Source organism: Harpia harpyja, chromosome 3, assembly GCF_026419915.1.
Source record: "Harpia harpyja isolate bHarHar1 chromosome 3, bHarHar1 primary haplotype, whole genome shotgun sequence".
NCBI classification, from domain to species: domain Eukaryota; kingdom Metazoa; phylum Chordata; class Aves; order Accipitriformes; family Accipitridae; genus Harpia; species Harpia harpyja.
This window is the reverse complement of record NC_068942.1, coordinates 51,447,121-51,465,204: the sequence shown is the minus strand read 5'-3', so window position 1 is coordinate 51,465,204 and position 18,084 is coordinate 51,447,121. Positions and strand designations below refer to the sequence as shown.

At 49.0% G+C, this 18,084-nt stretch overlaps 1 protein-coding gene across 1 annotated transcript; it reads right to left on the bottom strand.

The window, feature by feature from the left end:
- Positions 1–14,995: 14,995 nt before the first annotated feature.
- FOXG1 (forkhead box G1) lies at positions 14,996–18,000 on the bottom strand. Its single transcript, XM_052782524.1, has one exon. The coding sequence runs from the start codon at positions 17,365–17,367 to the stop codon at positions 15,988–15,990; it is 1,380 nt and encodes a 459-aa protein (XP_052638484.1). The 5' UTR covers positions 17,368–18,000; the 3' UTR covers positions 14,996–15,987.
- Between the last annotated feature and the right edge of the window lie 84 nt (positions 18,001–18,084).

Below are 18,084 nucleotides of genomic sequence, written 5' to 3'. Positions count from 1 at the left end.
TATTTTACCATTTTTAATGCATCTCTCCTTCCTAGCCCCTTCCCCTCCCCCATTAATTCCTGAAGTGTTTGAAAGAGCCCTGGAGCTCGCAGCGTTCTCTCTCCGCTCTTTGCAGCAGAGGATCAAATGTATTGCTTTCCCCCTTCGCATGCCTGATGACGGGATGGAAGTATCGGTTCAGCCGAGATTTGGGGGCCTGCGTCTGCAAGGGCACACGGGGAGAGAGTGCGGCAGCAGCCGCCGCGGCGGGAAGCCGGAGGAGGCACTGCTCCTCGGGGCAGAACCCCGGGCAGGGGGAGCGCTGGGGCGCCCGGCCCCGCGGACCGGCGCCCGGCCCCGCGGAGCGGACCGGCGCGGCGCGGAGCTTCTCCGCGGCGGGGCCGGCCAAGGCAGCCGTGCCCGCCGGCGGCCCGCCGCGCGGCCGCGCATCCTCGGTGGCCGGGGATCAGGCTCACCCCGTGCCCTTGAGGGTGTCGGGTTTGGTTTGGGGCTTTGGGGAGGGGTGTTGTCCTTGGCTGATGGGGTTTTTTAACCCGCAAAACAGGTCGTGGGGGCGTTACCCCAAATTCTTCCACTGCTGACTGGCTACAGCGGGAAAGGAGTTTCTTAGATTAAACTTGGGGAAATATATATATATACAGATAGATATAATTTAAAATCTTCGCTCCCCTCGAAAGCTGAGAGATGTCTGTTACTTGCACGTTGTGCAGAGAAGCCAGCTCGATATTAATTTAAGAAGGGTAACTGCAGCACTGCTGGTGATGTTCATTTGCAATTCCTACACACTGGCTATTATGTGCAGTGAACTAATCCTGCCTTGCCTTGGAAACAGAGCTTTCACTTAGCTCACTGTGCTCCTCAGATTTCCTTTATAAGAGAGCCGTTGTTTTGCTGGGATTTTATGATTATTAATAACATTACATAGAAATTTGAATGCTCCCGACACGTGTGTGGAGCTTTCCTTCTTTGTCGCTTTTTCTGGCCTTTTCTCTCCTGAACTTTTGGGGTACTGCCGTGCTCCTCTTACCGTGGGACGGGGAAGCTGGGAGCACCCACGTTTCGTTCCTCTTCCCTGCTGCAGCTGCCGGGGGTGAATACTAGACCATAGGCACTGCATAATGGCCAACCCTCTCACACCCTGTATCGGTGTCCGACCGCGGAGGACCGCCGAGCTTTAATCGCATCCATCTGCTGGAAGGGTGAGCGGTACGGGCCATGCTTCGCACCAGGGAATGCGTCCCCGGGAGAGCTGCTTCTCCTCGTAAGCAGCCGCTAAGTCGGGCAAAATTCTGGCAGGAGTGTCTCCGGTCGCTGAACATCAGGTCCTGAAATCCTGAGCCCGCTGAAACGAAGCGAGCCCTTGCCTCTGCGGCCCCTTGCAAGCCAAGACCGGCCCCTCCAAGGAAAGAAAACCCAGCGGCCGATGCAAACGGCCCCCCGTCCATCCACCCATCCACATTTTCCCAGAGCACGGAGTGCACCCGAAGGCAGGGAGCGACTCCGCAGCCCCGGGCCGGGACAGACCTCGTTTAGTCCGGGCCTGAGAGGTTGGAGCATCTGCTGGCCGCTAGTTAAGACGCGTTTAAAGCGTTTATTGGCATTGTGGCAATACAGTGCACGGTCAAAAACAACGCAAGAAGTTACAGGCTCAGCCATGGCAGCCTTCCCCGCCAAGCCCGAGGAAGAAGCCTGAGATCTGCACGAAGTTACCCGAGGAACTAAACCGTGTTTGCAATTTTAGTGGGTTTTGGTTTATGTCATCCCGTCTCTCCCCCTTTGCCCCCCCGTATCCGATCCCCTACCCCGGGGCAGGTCTTGTTCCCTATGATTGTTCAGCAGTTACCGAGCAGCCTGGCTTAACCTCGGACATCTGCTTGGGAGCTTTCGGGACTGATCACTTTGTAAAGGACTGTCCTTCGAGTCGTCTTGGATCCGGATTTCACGGCGGCATCTCGGAGGGGTCCGGCGGTGCCTCTGCCTCTCCCCTGCGCTATAGCGCGTTTGGCAAGCGCAGCCTTCCCTTCTCCCGGGATGAGGGACTCGTGTTTACACTCCAGACAGCCACTAACTTCTCCCATCTCTCCCTCCCAACCCCCACTGCCTCCCCCCGCATTTTTCTTTTGCTTCTAGCGAACAAAAAACGGCATTTGGTGCCAGCACACTGTCCTGTTCTGCTTTTGCATCATGACCACGCAGACCTCATTCATCACGGATCCTTCTCCTGGACAGTTCCCCACTTTGGCTGTCAGGCGTTTCTCGTCACGTCACCTTCTTCCTCCACAGATACCTAATCAGGGAGAGAGCACATCCCAGGCACAGCCGCAGGCAGAAAAGCCCACCCCCCCGTGCTCCCTGCGACCGCCCTTCAGGCCCCATGGCTCGGTTTTCCCAGGGCTCAAGAAATACAGGAACAGAGAATAGGGTCCATCTCTGCAGGACCTGCTGCTAACGCAGCTTCCCCGGGGCCCAAGCTAAGGGTACCGATTTAGTGACGAATTTCCCCAAGCGGGACATGACAGCCCCAGACACCTTTCTGACTGGGCTGTTCACATCAGTCCCTGCCAAAATACTTGCAATGCTGGAGAACGATGCTGCTGAGACAGTTAACGGCGCCTGAAGGTAGCCTAGGAAATACTGAGTGGCTGGTTAGCAGGGAGTGGAAAAAGGAGATGCCGAGGACAGTATTTCAGGGGGTCCTAAAAAAGCTCCAGTAGATCGCCATTTTTCAGAAGAAAGGTAAAAAAACGAGGGCATCTGTTTAACCCTTTTATTAGTCTTTTTAAAAAGCAGGAAATAAAGTAAAATCTTTAAATGATGGCTGATGACTCACACAGTCGGTAGCTTGCAACTACCGGCTACCGCAAGATGTGCATGTGGCATTAAAAAAAAAAAAACAACCAAGAACAAAACAAAAACCAACCAACCAAAAAACCACAACAGGGACTGTGGGCCCAAAATTCTGTGAGTCACAGTGTTTAATAACTAACTAGGTTTGACTCTGCATGACTCTGTGTGTTTGTATTTCCATTGTCAAAGAATAAGGGTGTATGTTCTTCACATGTTAGATTTGCAATTTCATATTGATTTCAACATTCCCTAACGACCCATCCCACAGAAGTGTCTAAAAGCACCTACAGATTATCTCCCATCTCTCTACTACTCTAATATGACACACCTACCTACATTTTAGGGGTACATCATTTGAGACAGATTTACAGTTCAACCCTCTCAGCAGACAGGAGGAGAGATCTGCGTGGAATATAAATTCAAGAATGTAATTCTTTCTCAAACAAATAATCTGCTCCCTTTCAAATATAATTAATGTTTTGATAGTGCATTTCTTGTGAGAGAGAGATACAAAAACAGAGGCAACCTCTTGGATCTCTGTTTGTATATTTGCATCAGGAATTTACAGTACCTATCTTGTGAATGTGACAGATAGAATGTTTTAAACATTTAGAAGTTTATTTATTAGCAGAACTACAGCGGGAAACTGATAGGTCTTTACTATCCACCGTGCCCATTTTACGCACGTTTTTGTTGCAAAGGAAATTGCAGTTGCAGGAGGAGGGCATTAGCCTTTCATTGGGATGAGAAATGTTCCCTAGCTCTCAGGATGCAGCCTTCTGTCCTGTTGTGCTTGGGAGGCACATGTCCTTGCTCTTTGTCTTCCATTCTCCTCTATCTTTCCTCCGTGGGGCTGAGTCTACATCCCTTTTTTCGCCCGCAGGGAGTTAAGGAAAACAGTGGGAACAACATTTCGGTTTTGACAGTCTTCAGCGTTCAGACTGGTCCCGGCACCGACGTGTTTCAAGTCATATTCTGAACAAACCCATGATTGAAAATGCCCGGAACATTTCTCAGAGGCTTGTTAAATACTGTTATGTGATCGTATGGCTCATTAGTTATAGATCCGCTACCAAATCCAGCGGGGCTGAGTTATCTTTTTTTCCTTCTCCCCCTCTCTCCCTCTCTTTTCTTCTCTCTTTTCTTTCTAACACCGGTTTCAGAGGAAGGTATGCAAAGGCGATTCTGTCGCGCTTAGGGACACGAAATTGAACGATATTCATTCTCAATGCCTACATCGTTTCTAGTGGTGAAATTGCCTTGGTGGGAAAAAAAAATAAATCTATGTTTTAACTCCAAATGCTACAAACGCTGGAGATCGGCTTGAGACCAAAGCCATCTGGATGCTCCTATTCAGTTCATGAATGGCCAGATTCGACTTCTACCAGTATCAAAACTAAATTTCCCATTCGTATCACTGGAAACTGCATTGGGTCCCCATTAAGTCTATAGCCTAGCAATACATTTTGGCATGCCGTTTATTTTCCAATGACATATTATTTTTGAAAATTCAAGTATTAAGCGGAACAGGAAAGAAATTTTTAAAAAGCATTGCTTTCCAGCCGGGGTTGCCTTGTCTCGCTTTTCTCAAACCGGTATTTTCAAAGAAAGGGAGGACACATCTGAAAATGACTTTTCACAGTGAGAACCAGACCTGTAGTTGGTCTGGAAGTCTTTAGGAACAATAAACATTAGCAATATGCGTCATTACTAACCCTAGAAAATAATCAGTGGGCTTAAAGGAGTGGGGTTTGCATTTTCAGAATAGTGCAAGGCCCTGGCTAGTCTGATGGCAGGCTTTCTTAAAAAACAAACAACAAAAACCAACCAACCAAAACAATAAAAACCCCACACCCAAACAACAACAAAAAAACCACTCCAAAATTTTTTCTCCGGAATTTATAGTCTCTGGATAGACTGTTACAGAGCACAGAGTGTTACCTCCCCACACAGGAGTAAGATCACTTGGATTTGGAGTATACAATATTGTAACGCCCTTTTTAATTTTATGATATGGCTTCTTCAGATTTACCTTTTCTAGAAACGCCTGAAATGTCTTGTAAACACCTGGACACTATGACAGGGAGAACCTTGGTTCTCTACAGAGTTACCAACCTCAGTCATTGAGATCCAATTAATTCGATGTTTGCCTCCAGTGATCTGTGAAAAAAACATACGGGGGGGGGGGACACAAAAAAGGAAAATATTTACCGCATTGATCCGATAATATCTAGGAAAATGTCAAATACACACTTTTTAATTAATTTCTTTAAAAATACTAAAAAATAATATAAAGCACTTCGGTACCTTTGGGATATGCAACTGGTCTTTTTTTTTTTTTTCGTCAAAGGCTAACATTCGGGACGATCGCACTTACGTTCAGAAAATATTGTTATTTTTCTTAATGGGGAAAATTGGACTCCCGCGACTTAGATCTGTGGTTTTTAGAACTGGGATGGAAATTGGACTGACACCACTTTGCACTTTAACAATCGGATTTCGTCAGGGTACAAGTTGTTTGTTTAACCCGACAGCTCCGTGCACCCCATCGCACGCTTTTACACACTCATTAAAACGATTATTCACGACCTGTCGAGTGTTTTCTCGTTCATTCACAGGAAAGACTTAGCGCTCTAAGATTCAAGCGCATACGGTCAGCTATACCACGGGCCGAGGGGAGAGATTACTTATCTCTGCGATCATCTGATGCGAGGCCGTCTTATCTCTCCAGGTTGTAAAGCAGCAGTTGCTGGAGGTAAAAGAAGAAGAAGGGAAAAAAAAAATCCCCCCCCTCACCCCCCGCCCCGACAAAACTTGCCGAAAGCAAAAGACAAGGAAGAAACGAAGAGCGCTGCTGGTCGCGGAGAAGGGCTTCCCGCTCGCTCAGCACCGCAGCACCAGACGAGCCGGGGGGGGGGGGGGCGGGGGGGTGGTCTGCGCCCCGGCGGGGCGCGGGGCAGCGCGGACGGGACGGGACGGGACGGGAGGAGGCGGCCTTCCCTCCCCGCACCTGGCCTTCGCACCGGCCCCCGACGCCATCCATCCCGTCCGGAGCTCGCCCTCCGTCGCCGAGGTGCCTGTGCCAGCACGGTCGAAGCGGAGAAGGAAAAATATTGATAAAGCAGAGCCCTCCCCGAAACGGTCGCAGAAGGAAAATTCCCAGTGTTGGGGAGGGGGAGACGGGGGGGACGGAGGGGGGGGAAGAGTATTAAAAAAATATATCAAAATGTTAGCCTTCTGCGGCCCTGGGAGGGGATGGCTGGAAACCAGACGATTTAGCAGAGAGGCCGGGGCGATTTCTTTCGAACTGATTAAATCACTAAGCCAAAAAGCAACTTCAAATACCGCCTGCTTTGGAGCACTCCGATTTTTGAATGCCGAGCTTCCTATTTTTATTTTGTCCTTCAGCATATCGATTCCTGATTTCTATATGCAGGTTGCCTCCGATTCTTAAATTCCATCCGTGAGGAAACCCCAGGGACCACTATTGCTGGGAAGGTGTTTTACACTTACAAAGGAAGCCAAGGGCCCGGACAGCAAAGCATGCACCGGCTCCTGTTCAGCCTTTGCGGATCCGGAAAATTATTTTTCATTTGGAAAATAGCTAAACAGAATGCCCCTTTATTTAAATGAACCGACCCCGAATGCAACAAGGGATTTTAATCTGAAACGGTTTCCTAATTGCTCGAAAGGCAAGCACGTATAAGTAATTTGTTAAACTTATTGGATTGCAATAATCCACTATCAGGTTAGCTAAGAATGGATCTGTCAAGTGTGTTTCCCAGTCTAAGCTCTTTCTTTCAAACTAATCTGGTATAATAATTAGCAGACAAAGAACCCGAAATATGTAAGCAAATACCTAAAGTTCTGCATAAATAAACATACTAATCAATAGCAAGCTACTCAACACTTGTCTTATTGATGAAGAGACAATCGATTTTGCTGTTCCAACCTGCAATCAGAGATCTGTATTTAATTATTAGTACTTTTACCTTCACTGATTTAATAACAAAAATAGAGCTAATAAGTCCTACCCTTCCGTCTAAATGCAAATGATAGTGATGACATAACTAAAGGCAACTTACGCTTCCCAGAAAAACAAACAACCTTGCTCAAAGAGAATAAACAAGCAAACAAGAAAAGGAACATGCAGTGTTGCCTTCTCTGATGAATGCTAGAGGACACTTTTCACGTTCAGAAAAGATCGGGCAAGTATATATGTGCATATATACACGCATGTATAATATACACGTGTATATATATATAGCTATAGAGATATAGATATAGTGGGAAAAGCTCACTGATAAAACAACAATGCGATTTTTATTTGCATAATTCTCATCTGTTTTCTCATAGACCCATATGAGTGTATGTATAGTACACGCTAATAAAAACACCCTTGCCATTCTGTACCACTGTGATCCTCTCCTCCAGATGCACTCGCCGTCAGAAGTGCAGTTCAGAAACCCAGAAGGAGATTTACTTATCCCTAGCGTGTTTTAAAGCTACCTATGAGCCACGGCATGATAAATATTCTAAGTAATTTCGTGATGCGCTTAACCGTACCCCTCCATAGACCGCTCTAGTAATCTGTCCCAGCTTTGTTTCGTTCGGGTCCAGTGAGAAGTCTTGTCGGAGCCGTCATCCCCATTTGGAATATACTGGTGTGGGGATGCGAGTGTGTTTGGCTGTGCAAGGAGCGTAAAAAGGGGGGAAACGCAGGTTCTAGTATACCATCATCGAGATTTTTGCTCAAAAGAGCAGTCTGATAACCGGTGAATATTACCCGTATTTAATTCTCAAAAGTATTGCAGCCTTTTGGGACATGCAATGCTTCACAATGAGGTTGTGCTTATTTTTATGGGAATGCAACTTCTTTTTTTTCCTTTCTCTTTTTTTAAACCATCTTCCAAGGCTGAGAAACAATTCCTCTTTTTTTACTCTACAGCCCGACTTCAGCCAGATTTTTTGGCAGATACCTGCCTCCTCTTAGATATGATTAATTTAAGAGACTATCTAATATTAAATACTTGCGATCAGATCATTGCTGGGTGGAAACCAGTCAAGGGGGGGGGGGGGGCGGAGAGGGGGCCTCGAGTTCTTTTCCTTCCACTGCCGACCGGTGCAGGGCGAAGACTTAATTTGGAGGGCCTCCAAGTTAACGGGGAGCTCGGCGAGGTCTCCCCCCGCGGACCGGCCGCCGCAGACCCCATCCCTCCGCCGCCAGGACGGGATAGCTGCCGTGAGCGCCGCCAGCTCCCGCCGCCGCGGACCGGGAGCGCCCCGGAGGGGAAGGGCTTCCTTCACCTCTTCCTACCTCCCTGTAAAAGATGCTCCTGCGAAATCCGTTGCAAAGCGCTCTGAATTCCCCACCGCGGGGGGGGGGGGGGGGGGGGGGGGGATGAAAAAAAAATAAACCCTAGAAAGCCCGGGCTTCGTGCCGCCTTTGTAGCTGGAAATTCAGCCTCCCTGGCCAAGCGGCTCCGGGCGAGGAGAGCTTTCACCTCTCGGTCTTAGGTTAAGCAGTCCTTTGGAGCTAACTTTACAGGGATGCTTTACTCACCTTAGGGTAGGGTGACAATGGCAGGCTTTTCTCAGACTCCCTCTCGTTTAGTCTTTCCTCTCAAATCACGGATAACCCCAAATACACTTGGCGGGCTCCCTAGAGATAATTCTTTGAAACGGACTTTGCATTCATTTCCCCGATTGAGAATAGTAAATCCGCTCGCTTTAAGTCTAATTCGCTAGCCTGATACTGTATTCTGTTACACGGTATTAAGAAGGGCCGGGGCGGGGGGAGAAGTTGCTGGTAGTTGCCTTGGTTATGGTTATTTGTTTATTTTGGCCGTTTGTTCCGTTTCCTTTGTTTTTGTTTTTCGAGTTTTCGCTGGTTTCTTTTGCCCCAGCGGCGGGGGGGGTGGGTTTTGCGATACCGTTCCCGGACCGGAGCATCCCGGACCGGTTCGCAGGAAGAGGACTTTAAAACGCGCTTCCCTACGGCGGCATGTGTCTCTTGGTGGCCGCCAAGGCGCAAACCCCAAGTCCGCACGGAGAAGGACGCTTCACGTTTTTCCTCCTTTCCGAAGGGGAGGGGGGAGGCGCGGACCCCAGCCCTCCCCACACAGACGCCCCTCGCCTGCACGTCGCAGTGGTACCAACCGGCAGGTGAGTGCCGGGACCGGTGAGAGAGGCCCCGAGTCAACGCCGGCTCGTAGAGAGGCGGCCGGGCTCGGCGCCCCCCGGTTCCCCCGCGCAGCCGGCCCGGGCCGCTCTCCCGCGAGGCAAGAGCGCCCCCAGCCCGCGGCACGCGCACCGCCGCCGCCCGCCCGCCCGCCCCCCGCCCGCCGGCCCGGCCCGGCCCCCGCCTCGCCTCGCCTCGCCCCGCGGACACGCGTGTCCGGGCACGGCGGCTTCTGGCGCGGCTTCGGGGCGCGGGGGCCGCCCGGGGTCTGGCAGCGCCGGGTGCCGGCTGTCCCGGGGAGGCGCGGGTGTGGGTGCCGCTCTCCCTACAGCAGGGCGTGGGGAGCTCCACCCGTGCCCCGCGGGACCCACGGGGCGCCCCCGGGCAGGTTTGACCCGGGCGGAAAACGCGCCGGCGGGTTCTGTCAGAAGTTAACGCCGGCGTGTGCCGTGCGTGTGTGAGTGCACGCTTCCCGGTGCGCCGGCGCCTCGTCCTACGGTGGGAAGGAGAGAGCCGCTCAGTGCCGCTCCCCCCTGCGCTGAGGTGTCTCAGCTCACAGCATCGCGGGGAAAGCGAGTTTGCCGTATCTTAAAAACCGAATTGTTTTCGTGAGGTCACAACTGGCAGGAGCAAGGGGGTTAAAGTCGTCCGCCGGGTGGGACATGAGCCGCTGCTCTTTCCCTCCGCCACGTCGGGACAACAAAACAAGAACAACGTCGGTCCACGGAGGCCCCGGCCCGGGGTCCTGCCCACGCACCCGCACGCCTGCCCCCCACCCGCAAGCGTGAGCAAGCTGAGCAAATCAGGGGGTTAAACTTCCGCCCCTATCCCGAGATTTAGGTTTGCCGCAAGTAAATCTCCATAGATCCAGAACGCAGTCACGGAATTTGGGGAGGGGGAGGCCAAAGGCAGTGCCTGGAGCTCTCCGAGGAACACGAACATTGCCCGTGATCGGGTCGGCGGTTGTAAGGGCGCGCTTGCTCCGCTGGAGCGCTCAGAGCAAAACCCGGCTCAGTTTGAGATGTACGGCTTATTACAAGGTCTTTCTCCGTGCTCTCCCAGAATTTTTGGCACTTAGTCGCTTTCCCGAGAATTTAGGGATATTAGCACTCCTTACACAACCCCCGAAAGGTACTAGAAGCCCGTAGCTTTTACTCAAACGGCAGGCTCAGACTTTTTAGAAATAATTCATTACGGAACCCGCCTATACCCGCCATACTAAAATCGTCTTTCATACAGCAGAGGTGGAACAAGGAGCAAATTTCATCCCGGAATGAGTGGTGGCGGGGAATCTTGCCTAGCCCCCATAATATTTCTACGCTCAACCGTGACCAAAAAGGCAGGGCACGCTCAGGGGTCTGCGGGAACCGCGCTCCCTCCCTTCCTGACACCAGCGGACACAAATCACGAGTGTAGTTACTTGATTCCTGAGTGTAAAAGAGTAAAATCCGCACTCACCCGGTGCCGGCGGAGGACTCCCATCCCCAAGTGCCATCGTGCGCCTTTCCTGCAGGTAGAGGCAGTTTCTCCCGGCATCTTAAAAAAGGCAAACACAACATTGCACCCGTCTGACTTTCTCTGGCGTTAGTGGCAAACAAGCAAACAAAGAGCACGTTAACAAAACAAGCTAAAAAATCTACAGATAAACCATGAGAACTGCTAAACCGGCGAAGAAACTTCCAACTTACCGATTGAAACGATAGAGCCCGAGGGGGAGGGGGGAGGCCGGGGGAGGAAACACTTTGAGGAAGAGACCAAAAAAAAAAAAAAGAGAGAGAGGGGAAAAAAAATCCTAACATTAGGCACACGCAGTTTTGGTGTAACTGGTGCTTTGAAACTGTGCTTCGGTTGCACGGGCGATCTGCTTATCAGGGGGCACGGGGGAAACAGTACGTTTAGACAGAAGTCTATCTCTATTCATTCGTATCACATGGATCTGCCTGTTGGGAGAAGAAGTAGGGAAGGTTTTCTTGAAGTGCACCTACCCTTCTGGCGGGAAGGCTTGCTGGGATTGCTGGGCAGGTTTCTTCTGGAGGGTCCCATCTCTCTGGAGTAGCTGCAGTGGAGTTGAGGGCAGGTTCTCCGGTGAGGTAGGAATGTGCAGGAACTCCGCCCTCTGGGCACAGTCACACAAACCCAGCAAAACAGCCACAGCCAGCCCTAAAACCTCTAATGATCTTCACCTTCACCTCTTTCTAACCCAGTTCTCCACCACTTTTTGACCCATTTACCCAGGCACCTTCACCACGGGGAGGGAAGGGGAGGGGGGGGGCGGGGAGGGAGGTATTCAAAACAAGAACGTTTCAGTGCACAAAACTGCCGAGAAGCTACTACAGACACTAGTGCATGGATAGACACCTCTGCAGGGTTGTGTGTGTCTGTATGTATGTACACATATTTATTCCCATTCGTTGAATTTGTAGTCGTGTAATATGTATGCGCATATACTTTCTTTCTTGGGCGGGTGTTATTATTCGCGATTATACAATTAAGTACATAGCAATGACTATCTACGGGCAGATTTTTTTTTTTCGTCCTAAGGGAAAATACGAACAATTAAAGAATATAGTCACTAATAAAACAGTGAGTCTTTCTCAATGTTCTTTCTTAAGCAAAACTCTGATGTGGTTCAGTCAAAACGTAACCGGAGTTCAGTGGGAGTTTTGCTTGAGTGAATAGTGAATACGTGGTGATTGAGACCTCATATTAACACAAGTGGTGAGGGGGTGTGTACCTGAATCATAATTTCTGACATAAATCTTAATAATCATCAGAAGAAGTTATAAAGAGCAAAATGACGTCCCGGTTAAACTATTTTTTCAAGTACTGGATTAAAAAATTATCACTCTCCCAAACAGTAGTCTCGTGCCATTTAAGGCAAAATATATTATTGTTCACTTTCTTTTAGCCCCTTTCGTAAGAACACATTGCACGTAACGGATGCTATTTTGCTGAAACAAAAGAAAAATATTTAAAATATGTCAAAAATTGCTTCGCCAAATATCGCGTTGTGGATTCGAGTTACAGTTTATTATCCCTCAAACACGTTTGCGAAGGCAATCTTAAAATCGTAATTGGAGGTTTCTTGATGAGCAGATTTCTTCTCCTACGATCTATGTGAGCAAAGTTAATCACCTCAAACGTCAACTAGGAATATAACAATAGCTCCTTAATTCCATAAAGACCACCCGTCCCCCATAAACACTCTAAATCAGAAAACGCTAAAGAAGCGATGCTAAAACACCGCAACATTCTAGAAACGTGCATATTTAAAAAAAAATACTAAAAGCTTAGCTTGAGGATTTGACAAATAAACCACCATGGAAACAAGTATCAGATAACAGAATTATTCCCTGCTTTAAAAAAAAAAAAATACTATGAAAAAAACCCAACTAAAACCACCACCACACATCCAGTACCGAACGAGCCTGTGCAAAGATTAGCATAAAAGACATCCTCAGGAAACAAAAGGGTTTCTCTGACTGGGGAGCAGGCAAAGGTAAAGGCATATTTGGGGCCTTGGCAGTCTCGCTACCATCCATGACAACTTTAGCGTGTTTTTTTTTCCTTTACAAAGACAGTCTCATTGCTGGTAATATGTGTATGGAAACGTGAATAAATTACCAGCTCAACAACCACCCCTTCCCCCAGCGTGAGAGAAAGAGGGAAAAGTCTGTAGCACCTGAACTGCTTAGGCAGCACTTTGCTACACTGAACCTGAAGGAGAGCACTGAGAGCGAGTGTTTGCTTAAACGAAGTCTGGAGAGACATACATCAGGGCTACCCTTTTCAGGAATTATTATGCATCACGCTTATCTAATTAATGCTTATTAGCCAACCCCAAACTCTGACATGGCGAGATTGTGCTTTCCTCCAACCTGACTTGTCTTTTTCCTCCTTTTAGTACACTGTCAGTGGATTTTTTTACGTTGCAAACTAGATGATGCTTTGAGGATGTGCTATTGGATTTCCTACAGTATAGAACCAATTGCAAGTGGTAAACAATAAATCATTTCCTTTGTCAGCTGCAGCAGATGCCATTCTTTTATTTTGCTTAGGCACAAGTATACAGAATGGGGTCTTGAGGCTTCAAGAGTTTAAATCGCACCTGTTTAATTTCATTATTTCCGATAAGTTTGTTGCAAAGGAGTTTTGGTTTTTAGTTTTTTGCCATCACTTCTTTTAATGACAATAGGGTGAAGAATATGGGGGAGGGTAGGCGCTTCCAAGTGGTGGTATCATCTCTTCATCCCCAAACAAAGCAACCTTTTTCTCATAGTGATGATTAATTTTGAATTGCAGAAGTGAGAGTGAAAGCCAAGAATATCAGAGATTTCTCTCCTTCTCCCCCACATAGTGCAGAGCTGGGTGTCCCATCTCTCATCCGTAACCTTTCACTCCTCTCTCTTTCCTGCAGATCTGCTTGCATCTGTTTATTTATTACTTATTTTTGGAAGACTTCCCCTCCCTCCCCTTATTCTTTCAGCATGACAAATATTCTGTTTGCAAGAATTCACATTTGCTCTTGCTTCTCTATTCACCCCCCGGCATTTTTTTTTTCTCTTTTTCTTTTTCTTCCTCTTCCTCTTCTGTCTTTCTAAGATCAGCTCTTTAAAGTGTTTGCGATAACATCTCCGACCTAGAGATTATTTTTCATTGGGCCTATTGTGAGCAGCCGTCGGCTTATTGCACTGCTGCAGAGCCCTGTTTAGACTACACAAACGTAACAAATGAACAACTTGTCCTCCGCGGACTCACCGCAGGATCCAATTAGTTCCTAAACCTTTTGCACAAGTTTTCTAATTATTTTCAAGAGTTGCGGCTTTTATAAGCTTCCCTAAACTCATCAAGAAACCAATTCTTTTTAGGATTAAATGCTTCTTAAAATTAGTCGTAGCGTTGCCCCCTTAAAACTAATGGTTTGGTTCTCCGGGCAGCGGAGGATACTCACGGCCGCTGGCGCGGGTCAGTGGGCTGCAGCCAGAGCGCGAAAAAAAGCTCCATGGCAAAACTTTAAATTTAACTGCATCCACACGGATTTGGGGTTGGTTGGGGTTTTTTTTTTTGGTGGGTTCCCCCCCACACACAAGAAAACGTTTAAACATCGGTATGCAAGCCCGGGCGTCACGTGACAACCCCCCCCCCCGCCCTCTGCCTCCCTGCAACGCTCTGCAACTTCACCTCAGCCTCTGCTCGGCTGCCTCCCCGGCCGGGGGGCGAGAGGGGCAGGGGAGCGAGGCTCTAGCTGAAAAACCGCCCCTGCTTTCACAATATTTAAAGCCAAAGCGTTTGCAGCATTAAAAGTATAGAAATACATACAGTAGAGAGACTTCCGGAGCAGTGCTCCTTTAAGATAAGGATTGCATTTTAGACACATACGTTTCGTAGCTTGCTAAATTGGATCAAATGATTGTACGAAAGCTAATATGTATATGTATATACACACACACATACACAGTCGTAGTTAACGTGTCTCCACTTATCATGGAGTGGAAATTTATTTCTTTCAGAAGAGTAATTCTTTGAATGCATTTCAGAGATTGCAAGAACAACACCTATCTGTGTAATAATGCACCTTGGTTTTTTCCTAATGTGTGCGTATATGCTTAAATTTTATATGTATGTGTATATATGTACATTTATACGTACGCAACTTTAAGCGTCTTCAACGTATGGCAGAGTTTTTAGTAAGACACCCTACCTCGTGCTAACAATTTTTAAGCAGACTTGATAAGAATTCTGCCCCAAAACAGACATCACAATAGTGGCCGTGGTGTTTAATTAAATACCCTGATCCTTTACATTTGAAAATACTGCTATTAAAGACAATATGATCGGGGGGGGGGGAGAAAGGAGCATGTAAAAAATGGTGGACTGCTGTAATAACCAGCGCCCTGATCTCCCTGTAATTTTAAATCCTCTGGCGTATTAATTTTAGTTAATAAAAGAGACAAAAAAACTATCAAGTATATATGAATTTAGCCTATTTTTTTATTTCTGTGTGTTCATAGTAAACATTTTTGTAAGTGACAAACACGGGCATATGACCACAGTATCACAATCAAGAAATTTTAAGACGACATTAACAATCACTCAAATTTATGCGGCATTTGCGCAACACAGGTTACATATTTGCAAGGTTTACCTATAAGTACAATAGGTATTAACATTTCACTACATTTAGGAAAAAAATAAAGGTGACCTGTTAGTGACCACATACATCAAAATATACACAACACAAACTGAAGGCAATCATTAATTTTGTCCCCTTCTGATTCATTTGAACGGGCAGTGCTGCAAACTGAAATAATGTTGCTGTTTTTTTAAATTACTCCGTACACTGAGTGCATTTTCTAAAACCCAATCTTTGGTCTAAAAGTAAACAAGCAAACAAACAAACAAAAAAAAAAGGAACCCCCCAAAAAGCGCGGTTCGGTAAAGAAAAGGATAAAATAATAAATGGCCAAAATGTAGTTCTTGGGCACCTTTCAGTATTCAGTATTCTGCTTAAATACAAATTCCGTTTTAAGTTTTTGATAGTCTTCATAAATTTAGTGGTGGTTTTTTTTTTATTTTTTTTCTTTCAAGGTCTGCACCCACCGACATATCCATGATAACTTATAATACTGCAAACATGGAGAATCTGGCGGCTTTTAGTGATAGACTTATCGTATTTGAATAAAAAATTGCAAAAGCAGTCACTATTTAGATACACATTCTACTATAATTTTGTCTTCCGAACTTCATAGTCTACAATGTAATCTCCCCACATTGCACCTTGCTGACACTCCTCACCTTGGTGGAATAATAAACAACCCTAAAGACTGAACAAACGTACAGAAAATGGGGGACTTAATAAAAAATACCTGGACTTTTTTGTTTTGCTTTTTTTTCTTTTAATTATCATTTACAATGCAAACGTGTGTAAAATGTTCACTTACAGTCTGATCCCATGGATGTTAATGTATTAAAGGGTTTGAAGAAGACCCCTGATTTTGATGTGTGAAATAATCAGAAAGTCCTCCGGAAAGTCCCGTTGTGAAACTTGGCAAAGAAGGTCTTAAGGACTCACAGGGGAGAGTGGAGGGCGCCTGTGGCGACGTGGAGGAGGAGGCTGCCCTGGCCGTCATTGAAGTGCTGCTCTGAGAAGTCATTGAAGGGTGAGGAACATGGGGGAAAAAGTAACTCGTCTGTCCTGCTAGGAGGTTTACGGAGCAGGGGTTTAGGGAATAGGTGCCGGAGCAGGGAACTGACAAGCCACACGGCACTGAGGCGGCCAGAGCTGCTGCTGTGAGGTGATGAGTGGCGTAAGGTATCTCTCCATTGACTAGTCTATCAACACTTAACCCATTAGACGTGGAAAAGGAGTGGTTGTTTCCCAAGGAGTTTTGAGTCAACACTGAGCTGTAGGGCATGGGGTGGCTGGGGTAGGCGGACGTGGTCCCGTTGTAACTCAAAGTGCTGCTGGCCCGGGGGTGGTGCAGGGAGAGGAAGGGGGACATAGGCCAGTACAAGGATCCTGCCCTATCCATGAACGTCAGTCCGGTGGAGGTGAGCCGGGCGCCCCGCTTGAAGGCCAGCTTGGCCCGCGAGGTGGTGGAGCGCCGGCGGAGCTTGCCGGTGGTGCCCCCGATGAAGACGTCGTCGCTGGAGGGGTCCAGCATCCAGTAGTTCCCTTTGCCCGGGTCGTCGTAGTGGCGGGGCACCTTGACGAAGCACTTATTGAGGGAGAGGTTGTGGCGGATGGAGTTCTGCCAGCCCTGCTTGTTCTCCCGGTAGTAGGGGAAGTTCTTCATGATGAACTCGTAGATGCCGTTGAGCGTGAGGCGCTTCTCGGGGCTCTGCCGGATGGCCATCATGATGAGCGCGTTGTAGCTGAACGGCGGCTTCTCGTACTTGCCGTTCTTCTTCTCCCCCTCCTTCCCGCTCTCCCCGTCCTTGGCCCCCTCCGCCGCCCCCTTCTTCTCCTCCGCCGCCTTCTCCTTCTCCTCCAGCTCCGCCGCCGCCGCCGCCGCGCCCGCGTCGCCTTTGCCCGCCAGCATGTCCGCCTTGGCCACCTCCAGGGCGCCGGAGGCGGTGGCGGCGGGGGGCGGCAGGAGGAGCTGGCCCTTCTCCTCGTCCTCCTCCTCGGCCGCGGCGGCTCGCTGGGGCTGCTGCTGCGGCGGCGGGTGGTGGTGGTGGTGGTGGTGGTGGTGGTGGTGGTGGGGGTGGTGGCTGTTGTGGTGGCTGTGGCTGCTGTGGTTGTTGTCGCTCTGGACGGCTTCGGGCACCAGGCTGTTTATGCTAAAGGAGGATTTCGGCAGCATTTTCACTTCCTTCCTATCTCCCATGTCCAACATCACACACTAGTCTGAGGGGGAAAGTTGCAGCGGCCGAGGGAGCAGCGCGCGGGGCGGCGGCGGCGGCCGAGGAGGCGGCGGCGGCGGCCGAGGTGGCGGCGGCGGCGGCGGCACCACCGGCGGCAGCGGCGGCGGCGGCGGCGGCGGCAGCGCAGTTGGACCGCAGTCTCAAGCGCTGGCAAGTCATGTAGCAAGGACAGGAACCGCCGGGGAGGGAAAAAAATAATAGTAATAATAATCACCAATCAGATAAAATCAAACCGAGTCAGAGCGGAGGAAAAAAAAAAAAAGGAGAAAAAAGGGGAAAAAAAACCCTCTGAAAACCCAACAACAACCAAAAAAAAAAAAACCAACACACAAACACACACAAAAAAAAAAAAAAGCTACTTCATGGTGCCTGGTTCCCCCGGCAAGGCAGAGCAGGGGGGAGGAAGGAGCAGCCGCAGCCGCGGGTCGGCGAGGAGCGAGCGGAGACGGGCTATACAGACCGCCCTGGCCGCAATTAATTTCAGAGCTGCAGACACGCACCGGGGCTGTAAAAAATTTTTTGGTTTAACCTTTCCCACCGGCCGCCCAATCAGGGACGGCGGCGTGCCGGCGCGTCTGCCCGCCCGCCGGCCAATGGCGGCCCGCCGCTCCGCCTCTCCCCGCGCCCGCCCGCCGCCGGCCCGCCCCCCGCCGCCGCCGCGGCGGCGGCTCCCGCGGCGCAGGGATACC